The following is a 27460-nucleotide window of genomic DNA, read 5'->3' as shown; positions in this document are numbered from 1 at the left end:
GGGCCCTTGGCCTGATCCAGCGGGGTTCTTCTTATGTTCTTATGGCTTCTGGATCACCCCATGAGCTCTTTGATGTGACTCGGAAGCAGTGAAAAAAGTAAGCATGCACACCACACACAAAACTGAGTCACAAGCACACATTAAACAAGTCACTCAAGTTAATTTGAATCCTGACTCTTTTCCAAGTCACTGGCCCTAAGTCGCGAGTCATGTCCAAATCAGTGATGCTAGTGACTCAAGTTGACACAAGTGTTTTGACTTGAGTGTTTTCGCAACCAGAGTTGAGTTGTCAGGACTCAAGTGCTCATGCCTGCTTAGAGGCTTTTAAAGCAATGAATATAAGTGATTTTTATCTGAGTAGAAGAACTTGGGGGCATCCAACTAAGCTGATTTTCAGTAAGACAGACAAAACATTCTGATTGCGACGGATGTGAGGACCGCATGGTGACTTGCCTGCCTGGTGCGAAGGTTGTGGACATCACTTCTCGTCTAGACAGGCTAGTAGACAGTGCTGGGGGAGAGGTAGCGGCTGTGGTGCATGTCGGCACCAACGACGTGGGCAAGTGTAGCTGGGAGGTCCTGGAGGCCAGATTTAGGCTTTTAGGCAGGAAGCTGAAAGCCAGGACCTCAAAGGTTGCGTTCTCTGAAGTGCTACCTGTTCCACGCGCAGGGCCAGCTAGGCAGGCGGAGATCAGGGGTCTCAATGCGTGGATGAGACGGTGGTGTAGGGAGGAGGGGTTTAGATTCGTTAGGCACTGGGGAACATTTTGGGACAAGCGGGGCCTGTACAAGAGGGACGTGCTCCATTTGAACCAGAATGGAACCAGACTGCTGGCGCATAACATTAAAAAGGTAGCAGAGCAGCTTTTAAACTGATCCCTGGGGGAAGGCCGACAGGAGCCGAGGGGCATCCGGTTCGGGACTCCTCATCCCTATGTCCTTGTATCGCAGCTGTGGTCTATCTGTAGGGCACTTTCCTTGCATGAGTTCTCCATGAGGAGATCCTTTGGGATCCGGCCATCATCCATTCTTGGGAGATGTCCTGCTATGATTGTACCTGCTGCTTTTTCACTAGAATGTGTTCAGGTCTACTTGGCTACACACTTCCTTGGAAAGTGATCAATGCCAAGGTTACAAAAGGGCCCCAGAACCTTAGCTGGAGTAAGTTATACACTGGCCTTAAAATACTTTTCTCCCCATAGCTTGTGCTTTGATGTGTATACCATATATACTATGGTGATGGCAGCTATGAAGAATAGTCCTTGCTGAGATTAAAACTCTGAGTTGAGTTAAAAAAATTGGAGTGTGACCCCATTCAAAGGCACTCCAATTTTTTACAGTAGTGCCTTAGTTTAGGAATGCCCTCGCACATGTGAAGCAGTATGAATTGATTCAATCAGATATGAATATAGCTACTTGAATACATTCAAGCTTTATCTACCTTGAAGCAAATTGAAGATGGAAATTGTGCTTTCTAGGTCTGCCATGGGAGTAGAAATATTTCAGAATTTCTGGAGCCAGCATGGCATTTTAAAGAGCTGGCTTCTGATTTTTAGATGTCTGCCTTCTGCAGAAGGTCATGTGCATAAAAGTGCAGGCAGAGTTGTGGATCACACTGAAAGTCAATAAGTGATACAAGGAGAATGTAGTAATTGCTTATGTCTTATTTCTAGCTTTAGTTTTTGTGACTCTTACAGTATATACACTATAGTGCCTTTTCACAGTATTCTCTGTGAATGGCAAGTGTGGATAGGGAAGAATGAAAAGACATAAAATAGACAAAAATAGTAAAGCTACAGGAAAGCAACTAAATTTTCTACTTGGTGATGTATTCCAGATAAATGATCAGGCCAGCTCTTATTAAATTAAAGCAGATGTGAAAAGGAGGGAAATATTACCTCTAAGTAAAGTATTCCTATCACCTAAGATATTGGTTCTAAGACATCAGCTGAATATAAGAAAAACCTTGGTGAGTTAGGCCAAAGGTCCATCTAGTCCAGCATCCTATTTTCCACCGAACCAGCTGCCTTTGGGAAGACCACAAGCAGGAGAGAAAGGCATACTTCTTTCACATTATTGGTCCACTGCAACTTTTCAGGGGCATATTGTTGTGGAACCTGGAGGTAGCAGCCATTATGGAAAGGAGCCATTGATAAATCTGTCCTCCATGAATTCCACATGAAGTGGAATTTCCAGTTTCATTGCGCTTGGAACTTTCACTATTTAAAAGCCGTGGATAGCCCTGCAAGCGCTGTGCTGGGCTCCCTGCACCCCCTGGACCCTGGTAGTTAAAAAAATAACCCCCCTCGCCCTGCAGGGGTGCAATCCTAGGGATTGCTTTGCTGCTTTCCCCCTGGCCCCACCCCTTAAAGGGAAAGGGGCATCTTTACACAAGCTGGTGGGTAACGACCCACCAGTTTGAGAACCACTGCTCTAGAAGGTTAGGGAGGCAGGACTTAACTTCTGAAGAAACCTTCAGTAGGGTATTTTCTTCAATATATGTAATAATTTTATCTTTAATTATGCCTTTCGCCAATTTACCTAGAACAGAGATTGAGCTGACAGGCCTGTAGTTACCTGAATCCCCCCCCCCCCGCATCCTTTTTTAAAGGTGGTTACATTGGTTACCTTCCAGTCCTCTGGCCCAGAGGTTGATTTAAAGAACAGGTTACATATTTTTGTAACATTCACATTTCAGTTCCTTTAAAAACTCTTGGGTGAATGCAGTCTGAACCCAATGATTCATTAATTTAATGTTAATATGTTCTAGGACCTGATCCCCTGTCCCTGCTATTTAATTCAGTTCTTCAGACTCTGTACCTGAAAAGGTCTGTTAACGGATGGTTGTCTCCCCTATGTCTTTTGCAGTAAAGACAGATGCTAAGGATTCAATCAGCTTCTCCCCAATCTATATCCTATTTCTCCTTTACTTCCCTAGTTATCTAATGTCCCCACTGCTTCCTTGGCAGATTTCCGTTTTGGTTGCTATTTCTAGTGATGTGCTTCCTTTATTGTCAGCTTACATTTGTTTTGCCAGAGTTTGTTTCTTTTCTCTTCATTGAACAAGACTTCCAGTCTCCACAGGAGACAGTCTTGCATTTATAGCTTCCTTGACTCTATTTGTAAGCCACACTAGCATCCTCCTAGATCTGGTGGTGCCTTTCCTGCTTAGTAGTAAATGTTCTTGTTGAGCTTCCATTATTGTGGTTTTAAATAATCTTTATGTACCATGGAAACAATGACCCTCTTGACTTTCCCTTTCAGCTTGTTTTTTACTAGTCCCCCATTTTTAAGAAGTCTTATCCTTTCGACGTCCAACCTGCCTGTGTTGGACATCCTCTGTAACTTTCTATTTGCATATATGTTTAACAGAATGGTAGTATGGTCACTGTTCCCTGTCAGTTCAACAATTACTTTCCCTGTGTGTGTGTTTAGCAAAGACTTTTGTTTCTATAATTGATGTATTTGATCAGGTCTTGTTCTTGTAAACAGCCCTGAATGCTCAGAGATGTTCAATGTAGTCATGACTGTAGTAAGCCAGAGATGCGGACATCTGACGCTTTTCCAGATTAAATCCAGAGTGTTAACCTAATGTAATTCGTCTTCTTTGTTTTCAGGAACATCCTCCTATTCTCATCAAGGCTATGGCTGTGAATCCAAACTGTACAGTCTTGACCATGGTCATGAGAAACCTCAAGACAAGAAAAAGAAGAGCTCTGGCCTTGCCACTCTCAAAAAGAAGTTTATTAAGCGCCGAAAGTCTAGCCGATCTGCTGATCATGCCAAGCAGATGCGTGAACTGCTCTCAGGCTGGGATGTTCGAGATGTCAATGCTTTAGTGGAAGAGTATGAAGGAACCTCAGCCTTAAAAGAGCTTTCTCTACAAGCTAGTTTGGCAAGACCAGAAGCCAGGACCCTGCAGAAAGACATGGCTGAACTGTATGAATTTAAGTACTGTACAGATGTGGATTTAATATTTCAAGAGACTTGTTTCCCTGTGCATCGTGCAATTTTGGCTGCAAGGTGCCCATTTTTTAAGACCCTGCTTTCATCTTCACCAGAATATGGTGCAGAGATTATAATGGATATCAACACTGCTGGCATTGACCTGCCTATGTTTTCTGCTTTGTTACACTACCTGTACACAGGGGAATTTGGAATAGAGGACTCAAGATTTCAGAATGTTGATATCCTCATGCAGCTTAGTGAGGAATTTGGAACACCAAATTCTTTAGATGTTGATATGCGCGGGCTCTTGGACTACATGTGTTACTATGATGTAGTTCTCAGCTTTTCGTCTGACTCTGAACTGGTTGAAGCTTATGGTGGAAATCAGAGCTGCTTAGACGAGGAGCTCAGAGCACACAAAGCTATAATTTCATCACGATCTCCCTTTTTTCGACATCTTCTGCAACGGAGGATACGGACAGGTGAAGAAATCACAGATCGGACACTAAGGACTCCAACTAGGATTATACTGGATGAATCTATCATACCAAAAAAATACGTGAGAGTCATTTTAAACTGTATGTATACAGACTTGGTGGACCTCTCAGTTTTGCACAGCAGTCCTTCAGTGGGAAGTCTAAGTGAAGTTCAGGCTCTTGTAGCAGGAAAGCCAAACATGATGAGGGCTGAAGAAGCTATGGAACTTTACCATATAGCTCTCTTCTTGGAGTTTAATATGCTTGCACAAGGTATGTTATATTTCAGAATATCTTGCTCTTCTTGAATTTGGTTACAAACTTTGAAACTCTGTAGTTGGGCATTTTCTTCACTATAGGATTGAAGATCAAGCTGTGTCCATTTTACTTTAGGGAAAACTTCTAAGATGATATTTCTCTGGGTGAAATTGTAGGTGTGTCCCCCCCCAATTAAATGTTAGGCTCCAATTCTATCCACACTTTCCTGGGAATAAGCCCCATTAACTATAATGGGACTTACTTCTAAGTAGACATACGTAGGATTGGGCTCCTAGTCACTTAACCTACTAAATCAGGGGTGCTCAATAGGTGGATTGCGATCTACCGGTAGATCGCGAGGCAAAATGAGTAGATCGCGGAGCCCTGTCTCTCCAGACTGTTAATATGTCGGTTTCGTCTAGTGACTAGATGAAACTGACATATTTAGCTGACACTAAACTGACACTGAAACTGACACTTTAGCTGCTCTTCAGGCATGCAGCAACAAAACTGACGAAACTGACTAGACTCCAGCAGGGGCTCCATACATTAAAGGGGGTGTCTGTCAGACGCTTCCTTCCCCCCTGGTAGATCTCCTGGCCTTTCTGGGTTTCAAAGTAGCTCTCGAGCCAAGGTGTGAGCACCCCTGTACTAAATTATAGTTTAGATGCAGAATTAATCTTAGTATGGGAAAGAAGGAAGGTTCTTGTAAAATGGTGTTGGTCACCTGTTATTATGAATGTGTTTTAATTGGAGGTACCTTTTTGAATGATCAAAAGATTAATTGGCTAAGCATTTTTGTTCTAGTAAGTCTTGGTGGGGGTGGGGGGGAGGCAGCGTTGCGATCCCCAGGATCACGTCACTTAGGGGGCTGCAGGGACTAGCATTTACTTACCAGTTCGTGCAGCAGCATCCTGGGTGCGCGGGGAACTCTGCGCGAGCGTCTGCATGGCTCCTCAGCCTTCAGAAAGTGAAAGCGGTGCGATCACACTTCGCCTCTGCAAAACCGGAAGTGCAGCGCAATCACTTTTAGAAGACTGGGGAGCCTGCAGATGCTCGCGCAGGGCTCCCCATACCCCCAGGATGCTGCTGTAGGAACTGGTAAGTAAATGCTAGTCCCTGCAGCCCCCTCAACAACACAATCCTGGGGATCATGTCACTGCCTCCGCCTCCCCCTGCCTCTTAAAGGGGGCAGAGGCCAGGGCTTTCTGTCTGGGGTATCGCAACACCCCAGTTTGAGAAGCCCTGTAGTAATGTGTCGGTAATGTTGGGGGTTACAGCATTCCTAATGTCTCTGTGCCTTGACTTATCAGCAAATAGCAGTGTTATTCAATTGCTTTTCAAAACAACGTTACATCTCAAATACTGTATCTTGCTAGATTTTTAAAAAATACATATTTTGAAGATGTTTGACAGAATTTGTTTATCTTCTGCTGAATGGAAAATGTTTCTGAGACTGTGAAAGTGGATTTGTTTGACATCAGAAAACTCCTTAATCAGATCTGTTTCTACATTCGGAAAACTAAATGCCTGCATTTCAAGAGAGATTAGGCAAATCAAGTTAATTTATGTGAATGTTCTTATTCTACATGGATTGAATCCAAAGATCTCTTCTGTATGCAGAAGATGTCTTCCACTCTCAGAAGGATTGTTTAACACCTTGTGCTTGTTAAAGTTGCTCTATTCTGAATATGAAATGCATGTTTGGAAACTCTTATGCAAGGAAGAGGTAGGATAACTGCAAGTTGATAAGGTTATATGCATACAGTAACCTAAGTGGAAACAATGAGAGAGCAAGTAACCATTTAAGGTACAGAAACTCTTTGAGAGTCTGTTACAGAAAACTGCATGTTTTCAGACATTAATCACTACCACTAAATAAAAAAATAGAAATAGTAGTAGAGATGTCACAATGCCACTTGAAATTCTGCGTGTAAAAAAAAAAAATCACAGAAGCCAGCCCTTTGTTAAGCTTGAGCTTTATTCCTATGGAAAGCATGCTATGGGGGATTATCATTTTATAACCCCAGGAAAGATTTGTAAGGAACTATTTGCCTTTGTTACACCTTAACTGTTAACTGCTATGCCAGCTGCCTTGGGTTCTTGGGCATGTCTGTGTCAGTCTTGCTGGCCAAAGAGGGGGTTGTTTTCTGAGGTGGATTTGCTGCCATGGCACGGAGTGGAAGAGGGAAAAGTCTTCGTGTACATTTCACTTGTGGAGATTACGGTCTTCAATCATTACTTTAAACCATTTCGACCCAATGTTGCATATATGCAACAGGAACCAAATGTATACACCTGTGGGCTGGGCAGAATTGGGTTAAATTTTTTGTTTATATAAAATGTCTGGACATGTCACTCAGTCACATAATGGAATAGGTATGTAGCTTTTGGGTTAAGAACTATGCCATTCAACATAGAAGCTTGCTTGTTAAAATTGGCACATCCTTGGGTTGCAGTACACAATCTACTACCATTGGCTCAAATCCAACTTGAAAGGAGGAATACTATGTTGAGGGTAGATAGTAGTGGAAGGAATCCATAAGTTTCCAGCCTGAAACATTATTCTGTTAGTAGAAACACCAAAAAACATAATTATGGGAATAAATATCTGAACTTTCACATTTGTGACTTTAAGAATATAAGAAGAGCCGTGCCGGATCAGGTCAAAGGCCCATCCTGTATCTCTGTGGCCCACCAGATACCTTGGGGATCCCATGAAGCAACAAGATATCTGTATCCTATACTTCCTTGCATCTGTCATTCAGTGTTATACTTCTATAACCAGGAGGTTGCATATATCATCATGGTTTGTAACTTGTGATGGAATGCTCCCCTTGCCTCCGGAGGGTGCTCTGAGCCCTGCAGAGGTCTCATGCATCCACCCTCAGAATGACAGTATGCCTTATAAGGCATTCTGAGGGCTGGGGAAACCCTACTTCAAAAAAGTGTAAAATAAAATAAAAGTGTAAAAAAGTCACTTCGGTTTTATTATAAAATTGAAAGTTGTTTTTTAAAATTCTGTCATTCTGAGGTCTACAGAGGCCACGGGCAGATGGAGATACGCAAGGGCCCCCAAATGCAATCTGTGGTTAAGTGAAACAGCAAATATGGGGGGCCCCTGTATGCAATGTGCCCTCCCTCCTGTGGCATATCCCAGCTCTCCCTTCCCCTCCCCTATACAGTCATATTCTATTTGTGGCTATAAACAGCCTGGAGAAAATTGAGTATGTAGACACACATCCTGATTCTCTGAATTTCCATATGGAGGCATTGTGATCTCTTAAAGAAGACTGGAGTTCTTAGGATGATTGGCTATGCAGATTATGCAGGAGTTGACATAATTTCCATGACATATTGGGGACATATTTGGTTAATTTCAGAACAGTACGAGCCTTCTTGACTGGTGTACTTTAAGCAATAGTTGAGGAGAAAACATACACTGTTGTCGTAACTCGGTTTGTCAATATCCAATTAGAATGGGGTAGGTGATATCAATGAACAATTGATTAGGGTGATAATACCCTCACTCAATAAATGCATTTCACTTCTGAGCATTTCAGGGATGCATCTAGATCAGTGTTAAAGATACTTGTACAAGAAGATGATCATCATCCATCATGAGATTTTTGTATTTTTAAAATGTGATGTTCTGGTTTCAAGATGAAGTGAGCTCTAGGAAAAGTTCTGTGCTGCACCCTGTACTGTCCCCCCCACCACTGCCAAAGCCTAATGGTATTTTGGTTGCTACTGTTGACATTGTACTGAAGGTTCAGGTATAGACTCTCTGGGGATAGAACACTGAAAATCCCTGACACCACTCCTGGAAATTGTTTTGCCTTTTTTGAGGGGAGGGGGGTAGAGCACCCAGGGCAACTCATGCAGAAACATAACATTAAGCAATGCTATAAAAACAGAAGCCAGACCATCAAAACTAGCAACAGAACTTGGCCTCTTAAAATTGCAAGAAACAAAAAAGAAACAGGAAGCCAAGATCCTTAAGGAGGATTGTCCTGTGTCAAAGGCCCACTGGAAGAAAGTGATCTCAGCTAGTACCCTAAAGGTGAGAAGAGACTTGCTTCTCAGGAAGGGAGTTCATAACCTGTGCATTGCCACTCTGAAAGCCCTGTCTGAATACCCACTAGTCTTGTCTCTGAGAGCAGTGAGACTTGGACAGGATCATGCCTGATGACCTCAGTGGGCAGGCAGATTTGGATGATAAGTAATCCTTTGCTTCTGGAGGAGGGGAAAGTTGTACAAGTTATAAGCTCTTGCGTTGTGTTTGAAAATCAATATTGCACTATCCTTTCTGGCCATTGTCCTGCCTGTTACTATTGGAGGTTTTTTTTAAAATGGTAACTGAACCATTGTACCTGTGCATATAGACACCTTGGTAACTTCTGTCAGTTTGTTTTAGCTAAAGATGAGTTTGGTTTTTATTTAAATGTGTATACTGCTTTTCTAACACAAGGACTCAAAAATGACATAAAAAATATTAAAGTTACAATATTCATCCAAAAAATGCTAAAGCAGCAGTTTAATCAAAATCGTGACTGCGGTTGTAAATGTCAGGTCAGCAGGGGACGATAGCCCTTGCTTTCCCGATAGCAGAATGGCACAGGAGCATTAGGAGATCAACTGCTTCTTTTGCTATCCCAAACAGAGCCAAAGAAGCAGACACAGACTTGTTTGTTGCAGAAACAGCTATGGGTAAAAGGAGCAGGCAGAAGAGTAGTCCGTCAAACGGTTCAGAACTCAAGGATACAGCAGGTCACAGTCATAAGAAGGCAGTCCAAAATCAGTACACAAACCAGCAGCACAGCACACAGAAACTCCACCACAACAACCCTCACCTTGGTGTCTGTGCTTGCCCCATATATACCGGGGCCAGCCAATCACAGTGGGGCGACCTCATCGTCACAAGACAGTCTTGTGCCCCACACTGATTGGCTGTCCAGTGGTGCATTGCACCACTCCACCATTGCAATCTCCACCTGGGGAGATTGCACACCTCTCCCCAGGTCACGTGACTCCCACCTGTAACAGGTGCAGCTGATTGCATCAGCATACATATACAGTACAGTGCTGCTGTTCCTTTAATTGACATTTCATACCGGGCCTGGGCATCAGGGCCCCCCCTGCCACATCCTGGCTAATAACAATCTCAGGGCCTGGGATGCCAAAGGCCTGACAGTCAACTACAGTTGCTTCATGATACTGGAATGTGATTCCCCCCCCCCCGTGTGAGCCCACCCAGGTCCTTCCCTCCACACTCTCTTTTCCTAGCAAACGGGATCAAATTTATTGGGGTTGAGAGGGAATACCTAAATGTATGGGTGTAATTGTTCAAATTTAGCAGTTTTGACTTTTCTTAGTCTCAGTCTAGCAGGAGCAAGTGAATCATGAAAACACATACATGTTCCATGGCTGTGAGGGGCAAAACTATCACCTCTGACCTCTCCTGGACAGGGAAAGCCTAGCCATGGTTATCCATATTCTGATAACATCCTATTTGGATTACTGTGCTTTGTATATGGGACTACTTGGAAGCTTTAGTACAGGGTAGAACTAGACTAACAATAGGGATCAGTCAAGTGAAGCACTTATTCTTGAAACAGCTTCATTGACCTCCATCCTGTTTCTGGACACAGTTCAAGGTACTGTTTCTTATTTATTCAAAAGATTTATATACTGCTTTCTCTAATATTCAGAGTGGTGTACAACAGGAAAAAACATACAAAAATAAAAAGCTAGAATAAAAACATTAAAACTGTTAAAAACAGTTTAGAAAATGACATTAATACAGGAACAGATTAAAATGTAACACAGCTGTAAAAAGAAAAGAGCAACAACATAAATTAGGAAGGGATCATGAGGAAATACCTCTCTCTTCAAAGGCCAAGCAAAACAGGTGGGTTTTCAAACCCTGCCAGAAACCATATAATGAGGGAACCATCCTCAGGTCTTGTGGCAGCTGCTTCCAGAGGCATGGTGTCACAACTAAGAAGACCTTGCATTTTGCTGCCATCCCTTTGGCTTCACATGGTGGCGATACTCTAAGCCAGGGGTGCTCACACTTTTTTGGCTCGAGAGCTACTTTGAAACCCAGCAAGGCCCGGAGATCTACCAGGGGGGAAGGAAGCGTCTGACAGACCCCCTTTAATGTATGGAGCCCCTGCTGGAGTCTAGTCAGTTTCCTCAGTTTTGTTGCTGCATGCCTGAAGAGCAGCTAAAGTGTCAGTTTCAGTGTCAGTTTAGTGTCAGCTAAATATGTCAGTTTTGTCTAGTCACTAGAGGAAACTGCTGACATATTAACAGTTTGGAGAGACAGGGCTCCGCGATCTACTCATTTTGCCTCGCGATCTTCCGGTAGATCGTGATCCACCTATTGAGCACCCCTGCCCTAAGCAGTTCCCTCTCCTATGATTGTAGGGATCATGCAGGATTATATGGAGAAAGGCAGTCCTTGAGATATCCTGGTCCTATGCTGCATAGGGCTTTAATCACCAACACCTTGAATTGCACTTGAAAAGGAATGGACAACCAGAGTAGTCATTGGAGCAGCAACTTGGCCAGTTCAGCGCACTGCACTCTGATGACCAACTGGGCCTCTGCATTCTGCAGTAACTGCAGCTCCAAACCATTTTCAAGGGTGGCCCCACAAAGAGTGCATTACAGTAGTCCAAACGAGACTTCTTCAGGCTTTAACACCCTGAATGGTTTAGTTCCTCAGTATCTGAAGGTCTTCCTTATTCTGTAAGAACCTGCACAGCTTTTATGATACTTGGAGGTTCTTTTCTGGATTCCCTCCTTCACTTTAACTGAGATGAGGGTAATTGGGAAATGTTCCTTCTCTGTTTGATGCCCCAATTTATAGTATGCTGTCCCCTGGAAGGCTCAGCTGGCACCAATTCTTATGTCCTTTTCGTGTCACGTAATAACTGGCACTTTTAAGGTTAATTTGTTAGCTGTGTTTTAAATTTTCTGATGCTTTTTTTTGGTTTTCTTTAAAGTGTTACTCTGTGAGCTGAACTGAGTGCCTTGGGGCAAAAGAGCAGCATATGCATTTTTATAATAAATAAATTTAGAATTCAGTGTAATGTCACAAATGTTGGCTTGGATTTAGCTGACAATTCAAGATGGAGAATTTAATTCTTCCTCCTTTCTCCTCCCATCTTGCAGACCATATGCTAACTTGACAACATCCTACTGACTTGGATTGAACATGTTGTATTTGTGCTCATAAGAACAGTTGGTGTGTTGTTTCTAATGCAAGAGAGACCACTTCCTCAGGAGGGGCCATTCTCTCCGGTAAACATGGTGATTTTGTAATGCTTATACTTAAAGCCAGACTATTCACCAGAATAAGAAAATCCAATCCTTAATCCTTGGTGTCAAATGTCCAAAGTTCTAGCATTATCAGATGAATGCCAAATTGCAGCTTCTCTTGTTGCATACAGCATGAACAGTAATTGCAGGTTTTTGAAGTGTTAAAAGTGTCCTTGCCATTTGATTTTTGAAAATGGGCATAAGGCAGCTTGGGAGCAGAAATGGCAGAACCTAAAAAGGAACCTACAACTGTAGCTTGAACTCTGAGAACTGTGGATCATACAAGGAAAAAAAAAAGGGATGGAGGAGTAAGGGCCCAATCCTATCCAACTTTCCAGCACCGGTGCAGCCGCAATGCAGCCCTGAGGAAAGGGAACAAACATTCCCTAACCTTGAGGAGGCCTCTGTGACTGCCTCCCCACTACAAGATGCAGCACACCCCCCATTGGCATGGCTACAGCGGCACTGGAAAATTGGATAGGATTGGGCCCTAAGTTGGTCAAAAAGCACGGAAAGAAAAGGTCAGTTTGGGAGAAATAGCAGTCCTAGGAGGCGTGTGAAGGCAGCAGAGTGGGTTGTTTGAGAACAGAAGATAGGGCTATAAAGAGGTGTAAAGCAGTTGTGGCTCTTGCCTGTCTGAAGCTTTCTGCACACAATTTGGGGTTTTAGGCCTCTTTTGATTAAAGCCAAAGTACTGCAAGCAAAAACATGCATGCTAGGGAGTATGTCTGAGGTTTTCAAACTCGCAGGGAGTTTTAATCCCACAGTAAGTCTTTGCGGGGGTGGGGGGAGGCAGCGGCGCGATCCCCAGGATCACACCGCTCAGGGGGGCTGCAGGGGCTTGGCACACTTGCCCAAGCCCTCCGCAGCTCCCCAGGGAAAGTGAGGGGAAAGTGAGAGTGGGGCAATCGTGCTCCACCTCCGCAAAACAGGAAGCGGAGCGCGATTGCCCCACTTTCACTTTCCCTGACCCGAGGAACCCTGCAGGCGCTCGTGCCCAGCTCCCCGCAGCCAGGGACGGCTGCTGCAGGGACTGGAGGGTGCACCCCAGTCCCTGCAGCCTGGTCAAAAGGGAACGTGGAGCGATCGCGCACCGTTTCCGGTTTAGCGGAGCGGGGCGCGTTCGCTCCGCTGTCACCTTCCCTGACCCGGGGAGCCCTGCTGAAGGTCGCGCAGGGCTCCCCGTGCTCCTGGGGGGCTTTAGGGGGCTTGGGCAAGTGCACCAAGCCCCTGCAGCCTCCCTGAGCAGCGCAATCCTGGGGATCACGCTGCTGCCTCCTCCCTGCCTCCTGGCCGCCCCCGCCCCTTAAGGGGAAAGGGACCAGGACCCTCAGGCTGGGGCGTCATGACACCCCACTTTGAATATCACTGGAGTATGTAAATGTTTTGTTTTGCTTATTCCATCCATGTTCATTATTAAAACCCTCATTCATTTTGTTACTCCATTTGTGAACATCTCATTCACTTTATAATTTTGTGTGTTGGTTGTTTTCCCTAGTTTATATAACTGTAAAGGTGGGGGGGGCGATGATAGCTGTAGGCTGGGACTTATTTGGATTCAGAGGAAGAAATATGCTCAGTTCAGGATTAGGATGCAGAAAGGTACTTTATTTATCCTAAGTCATGTTGTAAGACAAAGCATATAGAGCAAAATAAAACTTAGAGTGTTCAGGTGGGATTGTAGAGCAACGGAGCAGTGTGCTGGTGTTCGAAGCCTGGGGGGTGATCTAAATTAATTGCGAGATTATATAGGCCAGTGGTTCTCACACTTTTAGCACCCGGACCCACTTTTTTAGAATGAGAATCTGTCAAGACTCAATGAAAGTGATGTCATGACCGGAAGTGACATCATCAAGCAGGAAAAATTTTAACAATCCTACCCACACTTACCCAGGAATAAGTCCCACTGACTATCATTGTTTAAAGCATATACATAGTAGTCTGTTTAAAGTACAGATCTGTAATATTTCCCTAAATGCAGTCACATACCATGGCAGCATCTAAGTTCAATATATTAAAAAGAAAATATTAAAATGAATGGGGACCCACCTGAAATTGGCTCGCGACCCACCTAGTGTGTCCCGACCCACAGTTTGAGAAACTCTGATATAGGCTAAATGTTTACTTTGGCCAATTTCTTAGGAAATTGGTGCTAATTCATGAGAAACAACCACAACAATAGCCACTTGACAGCCACAATAATATATTTTACTGAAAATACAAACTATTGCTTGGGTTCTCATCACTAAGAGGCATCTTATCAAACAGGTGCGGCTAATGATTGGCTACAAACAAGAGATTGCTAGGAGCTTCTGTGGAAGGCACTACCTGTGAAGGTAGCATGTTCTCAGAGTGGCCAGCTGTGATCAGGCTGGTTTGTTTTTAGCTCAACTTAGGAAAACCAGCCTGTGAGGAAGCTGTCTCCTAAAAATGGGGAGACATACAAAATATGGCTGGCTGGAAAGATGGGTGCTGGGGATTACAGGGATTGTCTTTTTTTCCTGTTTTATGTTTAAAAGGAATAGCATGCCCCTTTTGGGCAGCTGTCTCCCTGTGCCGCTGCGCCCCCCCCCCCCCCACACACACACACTGGATGTGGGATCATTCTGGCACAGTCTTTTTTGAAGTGATAAGGGAATGGCAATTACCAGGTTCTGCCACTTTAATTTTAAATATAAATTTTTAAATAGTGCCTACTGTAGTATAGGTTATGAAAATTGAGGTCCCAAATGAAATGGCTGGCATTTGCCATTCATTTCATTCATGACTTCTTTGTATTTGTTCCTTGTCACATGTACTTAATGAGCCGTATTTGGTTCTACATTTAATGGTTCTACATTGAATTATGGAAGAGGACCTGGGGGCAGAAGCAGGGTGGCCAAGGGGAGTAGTCCCTACTGGTTAGCATGCACTCCTCCTTACTTTCTTGTCACTGGACCAACTGTGAAATGGGGGAAAACCTTGGTAGTTTTTATTGGCTGCTATCGTCCTAGGCTACAGAGACCAGGTAGAAGGTGGCTGTCTGGGGAAAAACCTCCTCCCAGGAGATCACCGAACCCCTGGAGTTGTTGTTACTAATCATACCTGCAGTAGTGTCAGCAGAGCCAAGAATCCTCTAAAGCAAATTGTGAGTCATGGCTCTCCAGGGAACCATGGAAACCAGCCAGGGGAGCTGCAAAAAACCCATAGTAATGAATGAATGCATAGGATTGTAGCCCTAATGGGGAGCTGTGACCAATGACCCTAGTAGGTCAAGGCAGCCACCAGTCAAAGTTTGGAAACCATTGCACTAAAGTATCCATGAACATGGACTAGGCAGTCATAGAATCAAAATATAACTGTTTATTTCTTCTTTTTTGACATTTAATAAACAAAATGGGGAAACAAAGGTGGTTAGTAAAAGTACAAACAGACTGATGGATAATGCTTGAACTCGTGGAGCTTCCTGAGGCTTCAACCTAAATAACTGTGCTTTGATGTCATCAGGGTACCTGATTGCAGGAGTGACACCCACCTGGCCTTGCCATTCTACCTCTTTACCTAGACAAGTTTGTGTTCCAGTTGGCAAGGCAGTCTCTAGGCAGAATGGCTTGTGCAGGCAGAAGAAATCCACATCTACAGGTGGTGGGGAATAATGGCATTTCAGAGGCTGCTGAACCTGCACAGGAGCTTTTGAGGAGTTAGAAATGTCCCAAAATACAGAAAAACAAGACATTCATCACAAATACATATGCCTAATATATACCAAGGACATATGATTGTATTGCAAGTTGGTCCTTGCTCAGGTAAGAGGGCTTGCACAAACAAAAGTGATAGCACAAGATTCTTGTGTGCAAAAATCTGAATGGAATCTTGATTTGGCTGTGCCCTAGCACAACATGTCACACATGAAATTGTCCGTTTCATTATTGGTTCTTTGGGACCCACCTTAAAAAAAGTTTCACTTTACTAGCTGCTCAAGCCTCTGTGGCTATGATAGTGACTCTGCAGTAGTGTTCCCCCCAAGTAGCAGGATGTTTAACCCTTGATGCACATAGCCTAAACTACCCTGCCAGTTTCACGAACCACCACAAATGGGGTTGTGACTCACTGGTGGCCACAGGCCCACAGTTTGGGAATTGTAGCGTGTAACTTCTTGCATACGTCTTCTAGTCTATAAGCACTTTTTATCACCAGTTGAATCTAAGGTTGGCTGTCTCAGAGCTATAAATGAGGCTGTATTTTTCCCAGTAGAAATATTATGACACTTGAAGCTTTAGGAATTAAGAGTACAAAAACAATTTGCAGACTTAAACTGTGAACAATCGTTAATATACACCTTTGAATCTACATGTTTTATCTATGCTGTCTTGGAAGGGATTCAGTTATATCTAGAGTATACATCTTACCCAACCTTTTATGGTTCTGGGTGGGTATAGCATATCTCTCATCACTAAATGGCTACCCAGTTGAAGGATGTTCCGTATTTTAGAAATGTATATATCCTATCCTGTCATTAAAATGAATCTCACGGTGGCTTGTAACAGTATAAAAAACCATTATAACACATTAAACAGTATCAATAAAAATAAATAATTGCCAAAGCATTCAGCAAACAGAATCACAATAAAATCAGCCAGCTATAACTCAACTGACAGATTAAAAACACACCAGAACACCTTTGGAGTAGTATTCTGATTTTGATAAGGCTTAAGCAAACTCCCTGCAACAGGAAGGGCAGCTGCAAATGTGGGTTTTCTGTGCCCAGGAAGAGAGCTGTGAAATATGATAAGCAGGGCAAAGAGAGTTTGCAACCAAGCTTGTGCCTTAAGAAGGAGACTAGAAATGAAGTGGAAGAAAATGTGGCAGTGAAAAAGTGAAGATTCTTGGCTTAAACATTTTACCGCATTCTTCTCTAGAGAGCTGAAATTGGAACTGTTATGGAAACTATGGTAGCAAACAAACTTGAAAGACGTGAAACATGACCTCAGTCTCTGGAAATCAGATAAATACTGCTGAAAGATTCTAGTGCATTTCTTCAACTCTATTGCAGAACCTCTTTCCTGTTGCCTTTCCTAGAACTGTCTCTAAACGCCTTCCTTCCTCTCTCCCTTCCCCCGCCACATTCCTTCAGCTAGTCATCCAAAACAGTTCTTGGAAGCCTACAGTTGAAGAACTAAAAGCTGTATTTGGGGCATTTAATGTATTTGGTGTGCGTGGCAGATCTCGCCCTGGATTACTAGTTTTCCAAAGTATTCTGCTGGCTGGGTCCCCCACAAGGAAATCTGGAAGCAGGACATTATGAGGTTTATCTCCTACATGACACTTATTGCTGATGATGTATAGAGCATCCAGTCTTTTCTCTAGGCAGGATTTCTGTGGTGGGGGACCACGCTTCCAAAACTCAAACTGCAGTAGTGTTTACTTCTAATTTTATCTTTTTTGCTCCTTCTCTTGCTACCTTCCATACCCTTTTCCTCCACTTTTGATACTGTTAGTACTACTTTTATGATATGGAAAAATTATTTTAATAAAATAGCAGTGAATAGTTTTGCCTCTTCCGCATAGCTGAGATGTCTTCTCCCATCCCAAATTACATGAGGCTGTGAGAGAAGATCACTTGCAGAAGTATATGGTGCTAAAGTAAAGCCAGAGTTTGCGGAAAAGCACCAAAATGTTCTATTTGTCCAGGTGCTCGGAGAAACCTGACACACACAGAATGGTTTGTTAGATAACCTCTTTGCCTTGGAGACCCTTTACAACTGACCAGTTTTACCAAATGCATGGAAGAACATATTTATTTAACACTTGAAACCACAGTTATAAAAGTGAGTGACGCTGGTGATCCCCAAACCCAACTTCTCTGACTCAAGGGCACTAAAGAGCTCCCCAAGTCCTGCAATGGGGAACGAATCACAGGATGGCCTCTGAAGTCTATCTGTAAGTCTTGCTTGTTATAACCACCATAAGGTGATAGTTTAAGAATGTGGCAAATACTCATCAGATTACGAACTCAGAAGTCTTAAGCAAACAACTAAATGGTTATTAATAATAAAGTGAAATCACCTCACATGTGCTTTCTTGAGCTCTTGGAGGAAGAGCAAAATGAGGAGAGAGCCCTAATGTGATGAATACTGTAAAGGCAAACTATGTTAGACTTGCTTAAAGTGATATTCTGGCAGTATCTGATTTGTGTGCCATTATCTTAGTTAAAAAGTGGCAAAAATTAGGCAGAAAGCAAAGAAAAAGCATGTCTAAAGGAATGTCATATAACTTTGATATGCCATGCTATATAAGCAATTAAAATTATAGCATCTGAATACTAATGAACGAGTTAGAGGGGGATGCAGTCTCTTTTAATAATATAGCCTTCTCTAGCTTCTTTAAATCAGATAAGATGGGTGTATACTAGCTCTTGGGAGTGGAATGCTTTCTGTTTTTAAAGGGAAGGCAGGTGGAGGTGCGTGATGTCTATCTCTGTTTTCCTTTGGGTTTAGTGAGAAACTAAATGTATGCATGTAGCTGCCTTTCCTGCAGATTCTCCTCTATTCTCCCAGGAATCCCAAAGCGAGTGCCATCTTCTTCATTCTAGACTCTTGAGAATTTCTCCTCCCCTTGGATAGTAGGCAAAATCTCCATTTTGCAGCTGCTCCTCCAAAGGGTAAACTTTCCCAGATCTGCCATGTCTTCTGGCAGAGTCACAGGACCGCATTGAACCTTCTTGAAACCTGTAGTGGTTTGCAGTTTTTGAAAGGGGTGAAGAGAGGAAGGAGCCATTTTTTCCTCCTTTCCTTCAGTCCCTGTGCCTCACTAGGGTGTTGGTCCTCACACTGATGGAAGGGAGAATTCCAAAGCTTCGAGCATTTGATATTTTAGGCTTCTGCCACACATGTGAGAGTGCCAGCCAGAGTTCCCAGGGAAAAATTCCTATTTCTGTGTTTTTTTTACTCCTCTTTATTGACTGTAGATTGTTATTGGTTCCTGTTTTTAGTTCTGTTGGAGCTGAGAGGTGTGTTAGTATGGCCTGAGAAGGCAGGATCACATCTCCCTTTGGAAGAGTAGCTGCAAAATGGGAATCCTACCTACTGTCCGAGAGGAAGAGCTGTCTTGAAGAGTGTAGAATGAAGATGGAATGCCCTCTGGGAGTCCTGGGAACAGAAATCCATGGCAAAAATTTTTGTTTTCTCTTTGGCGCTCAGAGCAGCTCCATGTACATAAGCAGATGCATGGAGAAAGCTGCCTCCTTTTGAAGTCAATGGGGAAATCTTTCTTATTAGATAGTGGCAGAGTAAATCATAACTTGATTACAGGTCACCTTGAATGTCGGGATGTTCCAGCATAGTGTTCCTTGTGCATAATGAATCTGAAGTTGGTAGTGTGGATTACTGCTTGTATTTAAATAGAGACTTAATAAAAACATGTTCTTAACGGTTGATTTATATGGATATGTTCTTGAGCAAAGGTGGTATTAATAGATACCATTTTACCAGACCTGGCTATAGATTCTTCAGTGGGTTTGACATTTCTTCTGCTAATGTTTATAAACACAAACTTGCCATAATTTTTTTTCTTTCTGTTGTATGAAAGAATAAAATATCACGAATCCCACTGTATAACACTCATGACATTGAAACCATCTTAGAAACCCAACATGCTTGTTAAAATTCAAATTAGAATTTTTAATTGCTGTCATCTGGGTTTTAATAAAACACCTTGCTAGTAGATTTACTCTCTGATTAATTCAAAGTTATATATATATATATATATATATATATATATATATATATGTATTGGCAACCTTCAGTCTCGAAAGACTATGGTATCGCGCTCTGAAAGGTGGTTCTGGCACAGCGTCTAGTGTGGCTGAAAAGGCCAATCCGGGAGTGACAATCCCTTCCACACCGGGAGCAAGTGCAGTCTGTCCCTGGTCTGTCTCCCTGGCTATGGGCCTTCCTTCTTTGCCTCTTAGCCTCAGACTGTTGGCAAAGTGTCTCTTCAAACTGGGAAAGGCCATGCTGCACAGCCTGCCTCCAAGCGGGCCGCTCAGAGGCCAGGGTTTCCCACTTGTTGAGGTCCATCCCTAAGGCCTTCAGATCCCTCTTGCAGATGTCCTTGTATCGCAGCTGTGGTCTACCTGTAGGGCGCTTTCCTTGCACGAGTTCTCCATAGAGGAGATCCTTTGGGATCCGGCCATCATCCATTCTCACGACATGACCAAGCCAACGCAGGCGTCTCTGTTTCAGCAGTGAATACATGCTAGGGATTCCAGCACGTTCCAGGACTGTGTTGTTTGGAACTTTGTCCTGCCAGGTGATGCCGAGGATGCGTCGGAGGCAGCGCATGTGGAAAGCGCTCAGTTTCCTCTCCTGTTGTGGGCGAAGAGTCCATGACTCGCTGCAGTACAGAAGTGTACTCAGGACGCAAGCTCTGTAGACCTGGATCTTGGTATGTTCCGTCAGCTTCTTGTTGGACCAGACTCTCTTTGTGAGTCTGGAAAACGTGGTAGCTGCTTTACCGATGCGCCTGTTTAGCTCGGCATCGAGAGAATGAGTGTCGGAGATCGTTGAGCCAAGGTACACAAAGTCATGGACAACCTCCAGTTCATGCTCAGAGATTGTAATGCAGGGAGGTGAGTCCACATCCTGAACCATGACCTGTGTTTTCTTCAGGCTGATTGTCAGTCCAAAATCTTGGCAGGCCTTGCTAAAACGATCCATGAGCTGCTGGAGATCTTTGGCAGAGTGGGTAGTGACAGCTGCATCGTCGGCAAAGAGGAAGTCACGCAGACATTTCAGCTGGACTTTGGATTTTGCTCTCAGTCTGGAGAGGTTGAAGAGCTTTCCGTCTGATCTGGTCCGGAGATAGATGCCTTCTGTTGCAGTTCCAAAGGCCTGCTTCAGCAGGACAGCGAAGAAAATCCCAAACAAGGTTGGTGCAAGAACACAGCCCTGCTTCACTCCGCTTCGGATGTCAAAAGGGTCTGATGTGGAGCCATCGAAGACAACAGTGCCCTTCATGTCCTTGTGGAAGGATCTGATGATGCTGAGGAGCCTGGGTGGACATCCAATCTTGGGGAGAATCTTGAAGAGGCCGTCTCTGCTGACCAGGTCGAAAGCCTTTGTGAGATCTATGAAGGCTATAAAGAGTGGCTGTCGTTGTTCCCTGCATTTCTCCTGCAGTTGTCTAAGGGAGAATACCATATCAGTGGTGGACCTGTTGGCTCGGAATCCACACTGCGATTCTGGATAGACGCTCTCTGCAAGTACCTGGAGCCTCTTTAGTACAACTCGGGCAAACAGCTTTCCTACAACGCTAAGGAGAGAGATGCCGCGGTAGTTGTTGCAGTCACCCCTGTCACCTTTGTTCTTGTACAGCGTGATGATGTTTGCATCCCTCATGTCTTGAGGTACTCCACCTTCTCTCCAGCAGAGACAGAGGATTTCATGCAGCTCAGTGACGATGATCTCTTTGCAGCATTTTAGGACTTCAGCAGGGATGCTGTCTTTTCCAGGTGCCTTGCCAAAGGCAAGGGAGTCCAGGGCCACGTGAAGTTCTTCTAGGGTTGGTTCACTGTCAAGCTCTTCCAGCACAGGCAGGCACTCAATGTTGTTCAGTGCTTCTTCGGTGACTACATTTTCTCTGGAATATAGCTCAGAGTAGTGCTGCACCCAGCGTTCCATCTGCTGCGCCCGATCCTGGATGACCTCGCCTGTGGCAGACTTCAGAGGGGCAATTTTCTTCTGTGTTGGACCTAGGGCCTGCTTGATACCATCATACATCCCCTTGATGTTGCCCGTGTCAGCTGCTATCTGTATCTCGGAACAGAGCTGGAGCCAGTAGTCGTTAGCACATCTCCTGGCAGTCTGTTGGACTTTGCTGCGAGCAGTTCGGAGGACCTGCAGGTTGCGCTCACTGGGACAGACCTTGTATGCTGCTTGAGCTCTCCTCTTTTCCTCAATGACTGGTGTCAACTCCTCAGAGTGGGCTTATATATATATATATATATATATATATATATATATATATATATATATATATATATATATATATATATATATATATATATATATAGTGCTATATACATATGTATGTATGTATGTTGTCTTGTGTGCTCCCTGGAGCATTTGGTGGGCCACTGTGAGATACAGGTGGGCCACTGTGGGCCACTGTGGGCCACAGGTGGGCCACTGTGAGATACTGGTGGGCCACTGTGAGATACAGGACGCTGGACTGGATGGGCCTTTGGTCTGATCCAGTGGGGCTCTCCTTGTGTTCTTACTAAAATATATAAAATATTGTTTATATAAATAAATAAAAATTGTCCCGAATTCTGTTATCTGGGTTGACAACGAACATTTTAACTTGCACTTTTATGTTGGCAATTTTAGCTTTAATTCCCTTCATAGAAAGAGGCTGAGGATCACAGGTTTTAATATGAGTAATATCTTATGCAGAAGCTACACTATGGAAGAAGCTCACCATTCATCATCTCCAAAACAACTTGACTTAAGCAAGTCAAAAGAACTCAGTGTGCCTCAGGAGAAGCATGTTCAAGCAGCATCAGGGAATTTGCAGTATTAAGAGTAGTTTAACTTGAAGTAGCATTTCACTTTAGTACCTTGTCTCAAAAATTATTACTTCATTCCCATCTCACCCTTACAAATGCTCTGAATTTTTTTTTTAATGCACTCAGTTACTGTTTTGTTAAAAGCAATTTCAGTTCAGGCATTTGAAGTAAAACATATCATAGTGAACAGAAACCCAAAAATCACTTGTGTGGAATAATATTGAATCCTGATTATTGTGTAGGGCAGGGGTCTCTAAACTTTTTGGCCGAAGGGCCGCATCAAATATCTGGCACGGTGTTGAGGGCTGGAAAAAAAGAATCAAATATAAAATTTAAACAAATACATTAGAGATGGAACTTAGATGAATGACTGAAATGAATGAATGAATGGGTTCAAATGTCCAGGACTTCTCCAAGCACAGACACAGCCCAAGAAATAAAGCACACACTTAAATGGACTCCCATTCCCCCACCCCACAAGCACAACTCTGGTTGTGTTTGGTCAACTTGGTCAGAGGCTCTCAGGGAAGCAGAGACTGACCACGGGTCAGATAGAGGCACTTTGCGGGTCGCATCTGGCCCCTGGGCCTGGGTTTGGAGACCCCTGGTGTAGGGTGTAGATTTTGGTGATAAGGTAGTTAGTCTTTTCTGATATATGCTAATGACAGTGTGTCATTACTGTACTTAAAACCAAAAAAAACTAGACACTTGAGTGGTCTGTATTAAGAACATAAGAACTTAAGAACAGCCCCACTGGATCAGGCTATAGTCCATCTAGTCCAGATTCCTGTATCTCACAGCGGCCCACCACATGCCCCAGGGAGCACACCAGATAACAAGAGACCTGCATCCTGGTGCCCTCCCTTGCATCTGGCATTCTGACATAGCCCATTTCTAAAATTAGGAGGTTGCACATACACATCATGGCTTGTAACCCATAATGGATTTTTCCTCCAGAAACTTGTCCAATCCCCTTTTAAAGGCATCCAGGCCAGATGCCAACCTTGTCCCATAGGGATGAAGAGTTCTGAACCGGATGCCCCACTGCTCCTGTTGGCCTTCCCCCAGGAATCAGTTTAAAAGCTGCTCTGCTACCTTTTTAATGTTATGCGCCAGCAGTCTGGTTCCATTCTGGTTCAAGTGAAGCCCGTCCCTCTTGTACAGGCTCCGCTTGTCCCAAAACGTTCCCCAGTGCCTAACGAATCTAAACCCCTCCTCCCTACACCACTGTCTCATCCACGCATTGAGACCCCTGATCTCTGCCTGCCTAACTGGCCCTGCGTATGGAACAGGTAGCACTTCCGAGAACGCTACCTTTGAGGTTCTGGCTTTCAGCTTCCTACCTAATAGCCTAAATTTGGCCTGCAGGACCTCCCGGCTACACTTGCCCACATCGTTGGTGCCGACATGCACCACAACTGCTACCTCCTCTCCAGCACTTTTGTGCTGCACTATTGTGCGAGCAGTATGTCCTTGAAGCGGCAAGGTTATGGCTTCTGTTCTATGAACTGGAAAACTACAAATTGAGATTTTCAGTGAAATGATCCTTTGTGAGTTGGTGATGAAATGATCTGATATTACTCTTCTCACTGGGGTACTTTATTTTTTTATTCCCCCCTTCCCCACCAAAATAGCTTACAGTCAATTAAATAAACCAAGGGCAACACAACACAGGCAAGGATACAGAAACCCAGTCACTAATGTGCTTCCAGTTGAACCTTTACCCCTTGCATCTCAAGGAAAGTTTAGTGTTTGAGGATTCTGAAGCAGCTAATCCTAGGCACCTCTGAAAACTAGTCTGATATTGCAATCTTAACTCATGAGTAAGGCCCATAGAACTGAATAAGGCTTACTTCTGTGTTGGCATGCATAGGATTGTGCTTTGAATATCTTTAGTATGTAAGCTTTGTTTTGTGGGCTCAATCCAGTGACCGTGTCCAATGAACAGAAGCCGTTTAACTGACATAGAGAAACTAATGGGAGAATTTGGGCATCTGGGCATCGTACTACTTCTTGAAAAACAAGAAGCTAGTTGGATTGGTGGTCTGACCCTGTAAATGTTCATAGGCATTCATATCTCCCACCACACAAAAACTCTTTCTTCCACACTTTCCACTTGATTATTTATGCCCCATAATGGATAGCATATAGAGGGGAATACTTTTAACATGGCCAGTGGACACTTTTTGGGGGGTGGGGGGAAGCATGTGCAAGATATTTTGATAACAAACAAGTTTCCTGTTAACATTCCAAACGTTTTAAAAGCATGTGCAATTAGTGCTTATTTCAGTGTTGCTTACACAAAGTGCTCTTCAGTGAATTTGGTATGCAGAAAGCAGACATTAATCTCATGTTCCTGCTGTATTGGTAAATCTTTAGACGTGTTAAGAATGTTAACAATTCATTCAGTGGTATGTATGGTCAAAAACCTGCTCAGTTTCACTGTGGTGGAAGCATCCGAGCACTAGATATCCCAGAGCAAAAGTGTATAATATCCAGATACCTAGTGGTGTTTTCAGAGCAATTGTTATAATACTTTTGATCAGTGGAAACTGAATATTGAACAAAGCAATTGTTCTTTCATTTATCCCTTAACTTGGTCCCAAACCTATTCTTGGCTTTAATTGTTTGGATATCTCTTAAGGTGTGTCGGTAAATATGCTGCACAATGAGAATGGAGGATTTAGCCTGTTTACAACGTCATGTTATTGACATTTCAAAGAAATGGAACTCCAGCAGGGAAGCCATTTGAAAGCAATGACCTAATTTTTTCCCCCTGCAGTTACTTGTTTGTGTTCTAGGAATGCAGGGCTTCAAACAAATACTAATGATCATTGGCAGACTATGTCCCTTTTGCTAATGCTGCTGCTGTCTCCCTCTGACCACTCCTACCATTGTTCCCATATTGACGCTTCACCTTCTGTTTCACTTTTGACTTGGCAGCATGCTCGTCTTCTGACCCACAATGGTATCCTAGGCAGCAATTTAGCTTCTGTGAAGTGTGTGATGCTTATTGCAATGTTGGGAATTCTGACTTTGCCATAACTTTTCTCCAGAGGAGAGCTTTGACATTTTCAAAGAACAATCCATGGGGAAGATGCACTTGAATAGAAAATCCACATAGCTTCCTTTAGGACAGGCCCCATCTACACTGGATACTTGGCTCCCATTTCTACAATGTATGGCTGTGCTGATCTCAGCCTAAATCAAGTGGAGCTGGGATTGGGCTCCGTCTGGCAATTTTTCTATTACCTTTTGTAGATCTTTCCTGGAAAAAGCCACATGGGTTTCCAATTGCAGTATAATGGCCAGGCTCCAAAGAACTGTGAAACTAGTTCTGTGAACCCGAGGGGGTGTTAGATTTGTTTTTCTTGAAGAATGACCCCCATGCTACCTAGCAGACTGCTTTTCAGATGGATGTTTCAAAAGAAGGCTATGACATGACTTGGCAGCTGTTCAAAGCAGAAAAGTCAAAAGTTCCATTCAGCTAGCACAAGCCCCTTGGGTGAGCCTGAGCAGCTCTTTATATCCTGGCCAACGTGTTCTGTGTCTTCCTCTATCAGATTCATTCAAATAATTTTCATGTGGGAAAACTGTTACACTGGAACAGTTCCTAAATGATTGAAACAACCTGAAAATCTTTCTCCAACATTGCAGGAAAGCTATTCTATAGACTCTAGAGCTATTCTTAAAAGGGATAACATTTTGCCTGCGCATACTATATATATGATAGGTAGTTTGTGTTGGTCCATTTGGAGACAAATCCAGAAGCCACAGTCTCATACATTCATTTGAACCAACCAAAATGGTACCTTTGAATAGTGAATGTATTTTCAAGCATTCTTCATCAGGTTGATTTGTTAAACAGAAGAAGAGCTGGCATGGTATGTGATGCCAGAGATCTGCAGTTCATTAAGAGTCTTATGATAGGAGAGCAGGAGGAGTTATACAGCCTTAATTAGATTAGCCCAACTAGGTGCCAACCGTTTGATTCCAGGATGCATATAGAATAACACAAGTGGTTGTGTTAATCCACACGAGCAAACCTAGCCCCTGAAGTTTTGCTTTTGACTTCAAAGGGATGTTGATTTTGCAGTCATTGTTGGCAGCAAAGTTCAGTGAGTTAACATAAGACATAAGAACAGCCCCACTGGATCAGGCCATAGGCCCATCTAGTCCAGCTTCCTGTATCTCACAGCGGCCCACCAAATGCCCCAGGGAGCACACCAGATAACAAGAGACCTCATCCTGGTGCTCTCCCCTACATCTGGCATTCTGAATTAACCCATTCCTAAAATCAGGAGGTTGCGCATACACATCATGGCTTGTACCCCATAATGGATTTTTCCTCCAGAAACTCGTCCAATCCCCTTTTAAAGGCGTCTAGGCTAGACGCCAGCACCACATCCTGTGGCAAGGAGTTCCACAGACCGACCACACGCTGAGTAAAGAAATATTTTCTTTTGTCTGTCCTAACCCGCCCAACACTCAATTTTAGTGGATGTCCCCTGGTTCTGGTATTATGTGAGAGTGTAAAGAGCATCTCCCTATCCACTCTGTCCATCCCCTGCATAATTTTGTATGTCTCAATCATGTCCCCCCTCAAGCGTCTCTTTTCTAGGCTGAAGAGGCCCAAACGCCGTAGCCTTTCCTCATAAGGAAGGTGCCCCAGCCCCGTAATCATCTTAGTTGCTCGCTTTTGCACCTTTTCCATTTCCACTATGTCTTTTTTGAGATGCGGCGACCAGAACTGGACACAATACTCCAGGTGTGGCCTTACCATAGATTTGTACAACGGCATTATAATACTAACCGTTTTGTTCTCAATACCCTTCCTAATGATCCCAAGCATAGAATTGGCCTTCTTCACTGCTGCCGCACATTGGGTCGACACTTTCATCGA

The 27460-nt window shown here is 43.6% G+C and overlaps 1 protein-coding gene across 1 annotated transcript in view; it reads left to right on the top strand.

The window, feature by feature from the left end:
• The window catches only part of BTBD7 (BTB domain containing 7), an 83184-nt gene that overhangs the window by 25418 nt on the left and 30306 nt on the right, over positions 1-27460 (top strand). Inside the window, exon 3 of the mRNA XM_066612200.1 lies at positions 3618-4697. Within this exon, the coding sequence (XP_066468297.1) occupies positions 3618-4697 (1080 nt within the window). The remainder of the gene's footprint in view (positions 1-3617; positions 4698-27460) is intronic.

The sequence above is a fragment of the Tiliqua scincoides genome, chromosome 1 (assembly GCF_035046505.1).
Source record: "Tiliqua scincoides isolate rTilSci1 chromosome 1, rTilSci1.hap2, whole genome shotgun sequence".
In the NCBI taxonomy this organism is placed as follows: Eukaryota; Metazoa; Chordata; class Lepidosauria; order Squamata; family Scincidae; genus Tiliqua; species Tiliqua scincoides.
This window is presented reverse-complemented; position numbering and strand designations above follow the sequence as displayed.